The sequence below is a fragment of the Mobula hypostoma genome, chromosome 12 (assembly GCF_963921235.1).
Source record: "Mobula hypostoma chromosome 12, sMobHyp1.1, whole genome shotgun sequence".
Lineage (NCBI taxonomy): Eukaryota > Metazoa > Chordata > Chondrichthyes > Myliobatiformes > Myliobatidae > Mobula > Mobula hypostoma.
Window position 1 is genome coordinate 77,065,758 of NC_086108.1, and position 13,512 is coordinate 77,079,269.

The 13,512-nt window shown below is 39.4% G+C and overlaps 1 protein-coding gene across 3 annotated transcripts in view; it reads left to right on the plus strand.

Annotated features, from left to right (window-relative positions):
- Positions 1-13,146, plus strand: part of rnf220a (ring finger protein 220a) — a 487,974-nt gene extending 474,828 nt beyond the window's left edge. For all 3 annotated transcript variants that reach the window (XM_063064437.1, XM_063064436.1, XM_063064438.1), the window contains one exon: positions 7,956-13,146. In XM_063064437.1, coding sequence (XP_062920507.1) covers positions 7,956-8,027 — 72 coding nt within the window. In that variant the 3' untranslated portion in view covers positions 8,028-13,146. The remainder of the gene's footprint in view (positions 1-7,955) is intronic.
- Positions 13,147-13,512: the final 366 nt, after the last annotated feature.

Genomic DNA, 13,512 nt, shown 5'->3' on the forward strand with positions numbered 1-13,512 from the left:
TATTAGAAGGCATTCCATTATTCAGTTTACCTTATACTTATAGTTTATTGTCGCCAAACAATTGATACTAGAACGTACGATCATCACAGCGATATTTGATTCTGGCGCTTCCCACTCCCTGGATTACAAATATTAAATATTAAAAATATTTAAAATAGTAAAAATTAGTAAATATTAAACATTTAAATTATAAATCATAAATAGAAAATAGAAAAATGGAAAGTAAGGTAGTGCAAAAAAGACCGAGAGGCAGGTCCGGATATTTGGAGGGTACGGCCCAGATCCGGGTCAGGATCCGTTCAGCAGTCTTATCACAGTTGGGAAGAAGCTATTCCCAAATCTGGCTGTACGAGTCTTCAAGCTCCTGAGCCTTCTCCTGGAGGGAAGAGGGACGAAAAGTGTGTTGGCTGGGTGGGTCATGTCCTTGATTATCCTGGCAGCACTGCTCCGACAGCGTGCGATGTAAAGTGATTTGCAAAGTGGAATTCTTTCCTGTAGTTCAAAATGTTAAAGGAAAACTGTCAGTTTCAAATATATTCCATTACTGACCTTTTGATAAAATACTTATGACTAAATAAATTCAGACTATACATCTATCTAGCCTGTTAGTAAAACTTGATTCATGTCTTGTAGAAAGTATGTCCAAAAAGAAAGCATGTTTGCTTTACAGAAGTTGTACTTTGTGAACTTGTGATTTATTGGAAAATGAATAGCCATGTTTTCCCCAGTGAGCCCTTCTGTACTGCGTATTGGAAGCCCAGTGAGTGGCTAATCTGCTTCCCTGCAATAACTCGTTTAACATTGCTGTGTACAGCGCAACACGACAGTAATAGTTTAAATTACAAATGGCAGAAATGAAGCCACACAGCTTGAAGCTATAGTCTTCTGGCTGTACTCTTTCTGTTTACTCTGAAGTAGACACCTAGAGTTTCATTAGCATTTGAGATGAATTGGTATATTTACCTCTTCAAAATATTTTTGAAGATGCGTAGACATTTTTCTCAGGATGCTTTGACCAACAGTATATTTTTCTCCTTGATTTATCTCGTCATACTATGCTTTGCGGATTTCTAGGTATCTATTTATAGGCTCTTATCAATACAAATCTTAATCTAAGTGTTCTGAGATATGCAATAGAACACTTACGCTTTTCGGGGAAAGTGGGTTAACTCACTACACAAGCACGCAAGGATTTAAAGCTATCTTACTTATTCCCAATTTCTGTTTCTTTGCCTGCTACTTGTGTAGTTGATGTCCGATTGACCAAAATGTATCATGGCCTTCCTGCAAGATGATATTGGAGGCCTGTCACCTCAGATGTTCAATTGAAGAGAATAGTTTAGGAAGTCTGGGCAGGAGATGCTAGGAAGCAATGCTTCGTTGACCTTGTGGTTTTAATGTCAACCTTCCGTGGCAAATGTTTGCACAGTTCATACAAATTTATATTGACACACAAAGAAAACTGCCTATCTGTTAATCAGAACAGTGTAACTAAGACTGCTCTTACTATCAAGGCTGTTGAGAGCAAACAGGATTAACAAGCTCGGTTGTCAAGTGAACTCAACCCTTTCAGGTTACTTTACTGATTACTCTGTTAATATTGAGCTTTGGCATTGCAGTTAGTGGCTATTGTTCTTGCATTATCTCCTTTTGGCACTTCAGCTTCTGATAGTAGTTAGAGGTAACCACTCATTCTAATGTCTGTTCACACCTTTTTGCTGTCACTTTCTTTGATAGATGAGCTAATGGTAGTAGATCATTTACTTGCTTGTTCAGACTCACTTGTCATTGTTATGAGAAGGAGCAAGGGCTGTGTGGGTCATTGAATTCCTCTTCAGTACAATAATTACTTGGTGTATAATATTTTTGAGTTCTGTATATTAACCCCTAGGAATCTGTCACAGGACTGCATGAGTTTGCACAATAGCTGCAAATTATGGCTTCGTCCCAGTTTGTATTTGCGTTTGAAGATGCACTATAAGCCTTCCCTGGCTCTGAATTGCTGGGGTAAGCTCTAACACAGATAAGGTGAACTCAAGATATAGGAAGTGGTAAGGAAAGAAGAGAGTAGAACACAAACCAGCAAATCAAGCCTGCTTAATTATTTGAACAGGGTCTATTGAAGGAAGAGAAATATCTCAAATTTTACATTTAGATTTTTAAATTTTAAAAATCAAAACAAAAGATGAGAAATCCCTGCAGTTCTAGTGATGTGATCCTGACTTAAGGGAAGAAGACCTGCAGTCTCTCTGTTGAGTAGTACAAGAGGCAGGGGGAGTGGGGGTGGAGAGAGAGAGTAAAATCTTGAAAGGGTAATGGAATGGGCAGATACGAGCCAAATCCAGTTATATATAGATAAAATGAAGAAAAAACATTTGGCATAAGAAGTGGCAAAAGAAATTGTAAAGTACTGGATTCCAGTATTTAAAGATGATTCAGAAACACCGAGGAAATAGAAGCTGGAGTAGGCCATATGATTTCTCAAATCTACTCCACCATTCAATAAGGTAATGTCCATTTTCTTGCCGAATCCACATATCTGCTGAACTTCCTGGGGATGTTCAACTATTTTATCAATCTCAGCTTTCAATATACTCAATTATCGATCTCTAAGGTGAGACAACAGCTTTTCACCAACCATTTTACCAATCCCTGTCATCTACCCTTCTGTGAGATTATCAGTCATTCATTTATACTCCAATGCAAATGAGCTTGTCTTTAATCATTAAACAATACTTTCATCATGGGAATGAAATTAACATGTATATAATTTCTTAGATAAAAAGAAATGCACTGTTTGTTTTTACTAAACCTCAAATCTTGAGGAAGTTTAATCTTAAATGTGGCCTTAAGTATATAAAGGCCAAGCATTCAAAGGGCACACCCCAATTAACAGCACTGATGATGACTCCTTGTATGGTGATGAAACGTTTGCAATTAACAGCACTGATGATGACTCCTTGTATGGTGATGAAACGTTTGCAAGTAAATTGCCAAGATCTGAGAACCACTCAATCCAACCAGTTGTATATCTCTTTGCATCTTCTGTAGGTGATTTTCCAACCTGGCTTTATAAGATCAATGCACATAAGTCGCAATTTCCCATGTTATCTATCATGAATGGAAGTTCTAAATAGCAAATATCCTTGAAATAATACTTGTAGCCGCCTTTGAGTAGCAGTCATCCTGCCTAAAATGACGCATTTATTCTGTCCTTTCAGATAGTCTTTCATGCTGGTTAATATCTAAACTCCATACTTTCCCAACCATGTAAGCTCCTTTAGTTTATATAAAGCACTTGTTTGGCACCCTGCACAGATTCATTTTGATGTACTAAACAGTGCCTTGAAAAAGTAACACACATCAAAGTTGCTGGTGGACGCAGCAGGCCAGGCAGCATCTCTAGGAAGAGGTACAGTCGACGTTTCAGGCCGAGACCCTTCGTCAGGACTAACTGAAGGAAAAGTTAGTAAGAGATTTGAAAGTGGGAGGGGGAGGGGGAAGGGGAGATCCAAAATGATAGGAGAAGACAGGAGGGGGAGGGATGGAGCCAAGAGCTGGACAGGTGATTGACAAAGGGGATATGAGAGGATCATGGGACAGGAGGTCCAGGGAGAAAGACAAAGGGGGGGAACCCAGAGGATGGGCAAGGGGTATAGTCAGAGGGACAGAAGGAGAAAAAGGAGAGTGAGAGAAAGAATGTGTGTATATAAATAAATAACGGATAGGGTATGAGGGGGAGGTGGGGCGTTAGCGGAAGTTAGAGAAGTCAGTGTTCATGCCATCAGGTTGGAAGCTACCCAGACGGAATATAAGGTGTTGTTCCTCCAACCTGAGTGTGGCTTCATCTTTACAGTAGAGGAGGCCGTGGATAGACATACCAGAATGGGAATGGGATGTGGAATTAAAATGTGTGGCCACTGGGAGATCCTGCTTTCTCTGGTGGACAGAGCATAGGTGTTCAGCAAAGCGGTCTTCCAGTCTGCGTCGGGTCTCGCCAATATATAGAAGGCCACATCGGGAGCACCAGACGCAGTATATCACCCCAGCCGACTCAGGTGAAGTGTCGCCTCACCTGGAAGGACTGTCTGGGGACCTGAATGGTGGCAAGGGAGAAAGTGTAAGGGCATGCGTAGCACTTGTTCCGCTTACAAGGATAAGTGCCAGGAGGGAGATCAGTGGGGAGGGATGGGGGGGACGAATGGACAAGGGAGTTGCATAGGGAGCGATCCTTGCGGAAAGCAGAGTGGGGGGGGGAGGGAAAGATGTGCTTAGTGGTGGGATCCCGTTGGAGGTGGCAGAAGTTACGGAGAATATTATGTTGGACCCGGAGGCTGGTGGGGTGGTAGGTGAGGACCAGGGGAACCCTATTCCTAGTGGGGTGGCGGGAGGATGGAGTGAGAGCAGATGTGCGTGAAATGGGGGAGATGCGTTTGAGAGCAGAGTTGATGGTGGAGGAAGGGAAGCCCCTTTCTTTAAAAAAGGAGGACATCTCCCTCATCCTGGAATGAAAAGCCTCATCCTGAGAGCAGATGCGGCGAAGAAGGAGGAATTGCGAGAAGGGGATGGCATTTTTGCAAGAGGCAGGGTGGGAGGAGGAATAGTCCAGATAGCTGTGAGAGTCGGTAGGCTTATAGTAGACATCAGTGAATAACCTGTCTCCAGAGATAGAGACGGAAAGATCTAGAAAGGGGAGGGAGGTGTCGGAAATGGACCAGATAAACTTGAGGGCAGGGTGAAAGTTGGAGGCAAAGTTAATAAAGTCAACGAGCTCAGCATGTGTGCAGGAAGCAGCGCCAATGCAGTCGTCGATGTAGCGAAGGAGAAGTGAGGGACAGATACCAGAATAGGTACGGAACATAGATTATTCCACAAAGCCAACAAAAAGGCAGGCATAGCTAGGACCCATACGGGTGCCCATAGCTACACCTTTAGTTTGGAGGAAGTGGGAGGAGCCAAAGGAGAAATTATTAAGAGTAAGGACTAATTCCGCTAGACGGAGCAGAGTGGTGGTAGAGGGGAACTGATTAGATCTGGAATCCAAAAAGAAGCGTAGAGCTTTGAGACCTTCCTGATGGGGGATGGAAGTATATCGGGACTGGACATCCTTGAAAAGTACTTGGCTCCCACAACCATTTTCCCATTGTCTAAATTTAAAATATATTAAAGTATGATTATTTTGAGCTAATCTACAAAACATTTGATTTGGTATGATGCATAAAGGGAAATTCCAAAGCTTGTCAACAATCTTCTAAGAATTAAAAGCCAAAATTCTGAGGCTGAAAAAGTATTAATTCGCTTTGCTATACTAATTTTCCTCAGGTACAATATTGTATATTACCTTACCAACTCAACCAATTTGTTGAATTAGAAAACAGGAGGATGACCTGAGCAAGTACCCCCTTCGCTCTGTAAGGTCCAATAGTATGGTAGATTTTGAACAGATCAAACCAAAATGAAGACAAAAGAACATTCAAGGCACGTCAGGGAAATGATAATAGAGAAGCACAATTCTGGGGAAGTGTACAAGACTATCTCAAAGGCACTGAGTGTACGTTGGAGCTCAGTGCAGTCCATCATGAAAAGGTGTGAAACCACAGCCACTCTAACCCATGCTAAGTTGAGCATCGAGCTAGCAACTTGGTCTCGTAAAACACTCAAACGCTAAAGAAACAGGAAGGTTGCCACCTGATGCGCCTGAAGGCATGGGGAAGAACTATGAACACAGCCACGCTGCCTAGGTCAGGCCACCTCTCTAAACATAGTTGCTGGAGAAGAGTGGAGTGGCATATGTAAGGGAGGCTACTGTGACAGCAACAGTCACTCTGAGTGAGCAGCAGATGCCAATGGCTGCAACTGGAGGTGAAGTTCAAGACCTCAGAATCTCTTAAGGCCTTGCGCAAATAGGGTATTTATGAAAGAATGGCAAGTAAGAAGACCGAGCTAAAAAAGAAAGCATATCCTTGCCTGTAAAGACTTTGCCAAGTGTCTCTTAGAAGAGATTGTAAAGATGTGGAAGAAGACCTTGTGGTTGGATGAGACTTTTTGGCCTCAACACTACGTGGTACGTGTGTTGTAAATCTAACACTGCGCAACCACTAGGTAATACCATCCGTATGGTGGAGGTTGCACCATGCTATAGGGAGGCTTTTCAGCATCAGGGACTGGAAATCTGGTTGATTTCCATCATCAGATGAATGCTGCTAAATAGAGAGAGATCCTGGATTAAATAAAGACCTGCTAGCCTCTGCCAGAAAGTTTAAACTGAGGAGGAAGTTAGTTTTTCAGCAGGACGATGACTCAAAGCACACTGGGAGAGCAACCATGGAGTGGCTTCAAATGAAGAAAATTGATGTCCTTGAATGGCCCAGTCAGAGTCCTGACTTTAACCTGATGGAACATCCCTGGCAAGACCTCAAAATTGCTGTCTACTGCCACTCCCCAACTAACCTGGCATAGCTTGAGCAGTTTTGCAAGGAGGAATTAGCAAATCTTGCTCCATCATGTTCTGCAAAACTAATAGATACATCCAAAAAAAAACTATAATAGTAGCTGCAAGAGGTTGTTCAACTAATTACTGAGCAAAGGGGGATGAGTAGTTTTGAACTGCTGACATTTCAGGTTTTGAATTTTTAGTTTTTCATGCTTTACTATTTCCAGTTTTTTTGGCTCTACTGTATGTGGGGTGGAGGAGAGGAGCATGTAATTCACAAAGAAAAGTTCAGTGAAATGAATCAGAATCCCTGGTTGTAATACTCATTAATGTGAACCAAAAGTTGGAGGCTGAATACTTTTACAAGGCACTGTATGCTCAAGTTCTCTCTTGTCTGCCCCGTAATTAGATCCTTACTGCAGAGAGAAAAATATCACAGGTATGTTTCTGGGTTGGGAGCCCAAGTTATAAGTTATATGAAAAGACTGGATAGGCTAGGGTTTTTCCCCCTCAAAGCATAATAGGCTGGTGGGTGATTTTTTTAAGACCTTATAAAATCATGAGGGGTGTAGATAAAGTGAATAGTCACAGTCCTTTTCCCAGAGTAGGGGATTCTAAAACCAGATGGCATAGATTTTAGTCTGAGAGAGGAAAGATTTAAAGGAGATGTGAGGTGCTTATTTTTTACACAGAGGGTCGTGGGTATATGAAATGAGGTGCCAGAGGAAATAGTGACGGGTGCAGTTACCACATTTAAATAAAACATTTGGACTGGTACATGGATAGGAAACACCTTCTGATGATGTTAATGGTCAAACTATTTGTAGAAATTATTTGTAGTACATGCAAATAATTTCTAGATTTTCTTGGAATATGAAAGATCATACATCTTTGCCTTAAATCCAGTAGTCTCTAAGAAAACACTAAATTGGAAGAAAACAATACTAATGCAAAGTACTATACAGCTCCACCCCCCCCCCCCCCCCATTTTGTGTGTTTAATGAGATTTGGTAGCAAGGTTTATCATAACAGATCTCTTTTTGTTCTGTCAACTCCAGTGATAGCAATGGCTGGGAGGAAACATGCATTTTGAACTAATTTAATTGAAAGCAGCGAAGGATGACAGTTTAGGCTGTGAACCGGCATGAAAACCAAAGCATATCCTGAAATAATTTGTTTCTTTTTCAAATTATCATGATATGAAAATGTATACTGACAATTATTTACAGAAAAGAACTCCAAATGCCTCTTGCTTGAAGTGATAATGTGCAGAAGAATGATCAGAAGGAGAAATGAAAAATATCCGGTTTGTTCTTTCCTAAGTGTTGTAACCTGGAGAAAATTTGAAATTATGGCATTTTTCACCATTCTAGGAGTTAAAACAAATGTAAAAACTCAGTGGTGATGTCTAAGGATTCAATGGCCAATAAGCATATTTCAAATCAATGTCAAAGGAGGAGAAGTAAGAAATTATTAATAGTTGATATTCAATGTTTAATTCTAAGTACTTCTTTTATTGCAGGGTGCCAAAAAGCTGTGTCCACAGTGCAACACAATCACATCCCCTGGAGATCTCAGGCGTGTCTATTTGTGAAGAAGTAGGATATGGAAGAGAGGCCACAGTTATCCTGAGGTCTAGTTAGACACAATGCCTCGCAGCAGGAAGAGGACCATGGACATTTGTGGGGTAGCACCAAAAAAAGTGTACAAATATTCCATTTTTGTTTTTCTCTTAAATGTTTGGAAGAAGAGAGGCAACCCATCCAGGAGGAAAACTTGGTAATCCTGTTAGTTGTACTTTATAAAAAAAAAGGATCCCCAATACCCATCCGAGTTTTATCAGATGATTGATGCTCTGTGCTTATACACAAGCTCCTCCCTAATTCTGGTTCTGGAAGCTACGTCTGCTAGAAGACATTCTGGGCTGTACATTGTGAATGGACCTGTACTGTGTTCTATTGTGGTGTTATAGTGACAAAAAAAGATGAAGCACATGTAATATAAATTATGTATGTTTACACCATTGATTGTGTATAAATGGAATAGACTTATGAACAGTGCATACTAATAAGTCCTTAATAATTTTGAGAGAAAAAAAGAAAAGCGATACGCATTAAACTTTCAGTAATTTTTACCCGACTGCCTAAGATTGAAGTATCTGGAGCTGTTGGTTAAAAATGAATCTGGTTTAATGAATAATTTGTGGTGTATATTTCTCATTCAGAGTAAAGGAACAGCTTTGGTAATGGCTGTAATAATACCCATAACTTAAATGCTAAATGATGTAGACAAGTTGGCTTGTCTTAGTTATAACAAATGGGCTGCTTGTACTAGAAGCCTGACCCATTTTAAATATCAGGCGGCCGCAGCAACAGTCCACTGAGGGAAAAATAGGCTGAGCCCCATGTAGCGGCCACAGTCCACTCCCTGAACTGTAAGCTGTGTTTGTTCTTGTGGACCAGCGTTGTGCTGTGTGTCTCAGTTGTACCAGAATATGTAACCAGTTATAATGTTTGTTCTTCATGTGAAAATTCCTGGAATATACTCAAGAATTTGAAGGTAGATTTTGAAAGGGATGCAGAGCTTTTGTGATTCGTGGTTGCCTGCAACAATTTGGCATCACTGCCCCTCTCAAACATGGTAACTGAATTGGCTTCATCCACTGTTTCTGAAAATCTTTCCAGTGTTACCAATTGTTAAAGTTTGTACAGCCCATCATTATACGTCTCCCAGTTTTAGTGTTGTGTCTTGTTAATAAGGTGGTTAGACTTTGGTTCCTAATTCTCTTCTGTATCACATTTATGCTACATTCTGGGACGATCACAAAAACGTGCAGCTTGTAATTTCATATAAAATGCTTGGCTCCTAAGGAACCAATCATAAAACAAGTGGAGCCATTAAAATCCACTCAATTCTTTACAGAAACACTTGTGGGCTATGACAACCCACAGGTCTAAAAAGAGACAAAAATATTACTGATTTATTGTAGAAAATGACCTTTGATGTAAAAGGAATCTCCTGGCCAGAGAGGGCTATATGATAAAATTTAAATGTAACAACCGTTTTGACGTTGGTTGGACATAGTTGCAATTCCTTACAATTTTAGTTCCTTTTTTTTCTCTTTAATGACCAGTTGCTGTTTTGATGTTTCCAGACATCCCATAAACGCTGGACTTTTTTTTTAAACAACTATTGCCACAGTTCATGTAATATGGCTTTAATGAACAAAGCTTGAAATATCCATTAACACACTGGCATTTGCTAATAAAATATTCAGAGTCCTTGCAAAATAAATTGTGGTTGTCTGTGCCAGTACAGAAGCAAATTATTTAATTATAAGGTATTTTCTGGTTTGCACTCTGTGTGTTGTTTATTCTGAGGAATTAAAAATCATGGGGTCTATTTTAAACAATTACAAACAGATATTAGACTATTGTTTGCCTAAAAATACTAACAAGTGTCAAATCTGGACATTCCATGGCATAGAATTGTAAATAACCATTTAAATTTGGGTGGTATTTTGAGCAATCAAACAAGATAAAATTCTCTTTGATTGTTAAATGCTGAGGGTATGAAGTTAAATAACAGCAGTAGTGTTGAGCTAGAAACTCCATATGAAACTGCTGTTAAAACTGATAGCAATGTACAACCTACCAGACAACCCACCTGATCCTCATTGATGGCGTTATCAAGGTTTGTGAATGCAAATACTGAAGAAGAAAGAAGTGCAATCTTCACAATGGGTTTGTGATGCCATTTATTTTGTGAAACACATAGATTATGCCTAGTTTTATTCATTGTCATTGTTTCTCCTTACTATAGCCCAAAATAGTGAGCTTTATCGGGGGAAGCAGCAAATGGGTTATTCGAGTAGTTTAAAAATAATAGAAGTAGCATTCTTGGAATGGTAGTGATGACTTGGAAAGAAGAACAATTCATAACTACCCATGAATGAGCTAAATTAACAACAATAAATTGGCAGCATCGTCAAGTAATTTTCATTTAGGTTTTTTGACAAGTGTTTGGGCCTTTAGGCTCATAACATTTGCTGTTTGTTTTTGCTAAATGAAAATGCTGCCTCATAAGTTTCTTTCATTCCATTTCATAAGGTACTACAAATGAAGATATTCATGAGGCAAAATAAATAACAGTAAGAAATGCTGCTTTTCATGTCCTCCATTGAGTTCCTTTCATGCAAAACCTTGTCCTTTTATTATTTCCATAATCTGTTTTACACAGATTTTTGTGAATGATTCACTAATGAGAATTATGGCCAGATGTTTGAATACTCTTTCCAGTGATACTTGAGAATCGGGTGTCTGCCCACAGATTTTTATTTTCTTTTACCTTTCTGCACTATTCCTTTGAAACTATTGATGAGGAGCTATGTGAAAGTAACATTGCAACTAGTCCTAAGATTTCTCCTCCATCCGTGCAATGAAGAATCTTGCACTATTTTTCAGTCCCTGTTCTAGCCAGAGCCAGTATGAAAGCAAGAACTTATCAAGTAAAGAAAGTCATCCTTATCATCCAGTTTTCTTTTAATCCCTGTTTTAGACAGATAAAGCAGAAGTGTTGCTTCGCCATTTTTCAAATTTGTTGAAGATGGAATACAAGTTGACAGAATGAAAATGGTTATATAATTTTCTGTATGTAACTTTCTAGTTTCAGAATATGTGTTGTGAACATCCACAAGTTAATTTAATCATCTGGTGTTTGTTGCATATAAGTTGGTTATTGTACTCAATTCTTACAGACTATGCTGATTTTGTTTACCACCTTGATTGAACTTCTCAGTGTTAGTAAGGGGCTGAAAGTTGGATAAAGTTGAAAGGAGCTGATATACTAAGAAAAGATATATTAGTTGGAGCTTTTTTTCCTTCCTTGTTTGGTTTTCTTTATTGAAACTCTTCTCTGCAAGTGTTTCTTTCCATCTTTTATGATGGTGCATCTGTTTGTGGTGTCACTGCTAACAAAATCGCATTAAGCTTTCTGCTATTTAAGGTAGAATTGTCCTTTACAATTTAAGACACTTACGTATAACATCCAATTCAGGCTGCAGATCTAATGGCACTGCTGAATTCCATTGCGTTTCAAAAATCTTTTCTAGCCAGGCGTGTTATGATGCTTGTCGAATCTGTCAAAATGCTTTCCTCATTGGTCTGCAATCAGCATTCAGAAGACTTGATTCCAATGATCATGAAGAAGGATTTAACTGTATTAATTCCTCATTAGCACCATATTTCTGAAGAACTGCAAAATTTCCCAATCCATTCAGTACCAGACTGGTAAACAATCAGGCGAAGTGAGTCATTTTAAGAGGCAGATGTCCCTTGGAGAAGCATTGGCAAACCTGATGTGGAGTTACTTGTCAAGATACTGATATGCCTTAATCTGCACTTGCAGCTATTTCCTCCCTTCTCTTTAACAATCCCCCATCCCAAAAAAGTGGGCAAAGTGAAATAAATTCAATCCCACTTTTGTGCCAACTACTCAAGAGCATGACTAAATCAAAATGCCAGGTTATACGGATGCAGAATAAAACAGTCCCCACACTACCTCTCATCGTTTGCTCTTCCCTGGATGTACATGACATTTAATAAAGGTACATTCATGTGGGGCTATGTTTCATAACAAGCATCTTCTGCAGTTCTTCTAACAGTGAAATGAACTGGTGACATTAGTGTGTGTAGACAATAATTATTTTCCATAAAGTTGATTTAATAATTCTTATGTCCAGAATAATGGCAAAAGAACTTCAATCAGAGTATGGCATGGTATGTTGAGTTTGGATTGAGATGAGATGGTTCTACCACAAGAGTAATATTCTCTGCCGAGATGTGATCTCTACTCCTCTGTCCCATTTTGTTTTGGATCCACAGGCAACATCACATGACAAAAGTCAAGTATCCATTAACTATAATTTGGTTTGCTAACACAATTTGGAAAATATGTATTTTTTCCTATCTTGTCGCATCGCCCTGAAGCAAATGGTTCATGGCGTGGGAATTTGGTTACTATGGGGAGGTTTAGGGTGGAAGCTGGGATTGCTGAACTAATTATGTGCTCAGGTTGGGGTTTCATACATTTTCCTAATGACATACAAGGTCATTCAGTCCTTTGAATCTATGCCAGCTTTTGGAGCAATTCCATCACTCCCACTCCCCCACTTTCCTGCAGCCCAGATTGCCTCTCCATATTAATGCATTGATTTTCCAGTGCACCAACAATAATATCTTTACTTTGATTCCTGTTTAATATTGAAATTCTGCTTGAGTCCCAATTAAATGCTGGAACCTTAGCGAGAGGTGACTTCATGAAGCTCAGGATGTAACAGCATGTGCGAGGATTCTGAAGATCTAACAATAGAAATGAACTGTGGAATGAGCAAAATAAGGCCAAAGATGTAACAAGTTAGAACTGCATTTTTATGAGTGCTTCCTTCCTTCCCGCCTCCCCCACTGAACATTTAAACAGCAGGACTGCATTGTGGGTAGAAAAGGATACTGTAAGGTTGAGTGATTTAACCACCTTCTGTCTGGTTTGCAAATGTAAAATTGATGCATTCTGTGCTTGACGTTGGCATAGACCAAAAGCCTTTTATTGTAGAATTTGCGCTTTGTGTCTCCGTGTGAAGCCTGTACCTTAAAGTATTGGATTTCTGAGTCTTGCTGTTGAAATACTTGTAAAGAAAATAATAAATTTTTTGTAACTCACCATATATAAAGGAGTAATGAGAGATTCTTTGTATGGTTGAAGACCCATTGCAAAACATTTTTGTTTACTGTCAGCAGAAACAAGTGAACTTGGAGTTACAGTACTTCTCATTTATAGGTAATGTACACTTCTGTTTATTTATCATAGCGAAATGTCAGTTCACTTCACGACAGTACATAGACAAAATCGACTCTGAATTAGAAACAGTCATTTCAAGGAAGGCAACCAACAGTGTAGTAAAAACAAGTTTCAAAAAGTACTTTAATGGTGGATAGGGGCACACAAAAGGGTTTAGGGAGGAATCTCCAGAGCGTAGTCCTTTATACACCGTAGAGGAAAGCAGGGTATAAAATGGCAAAATT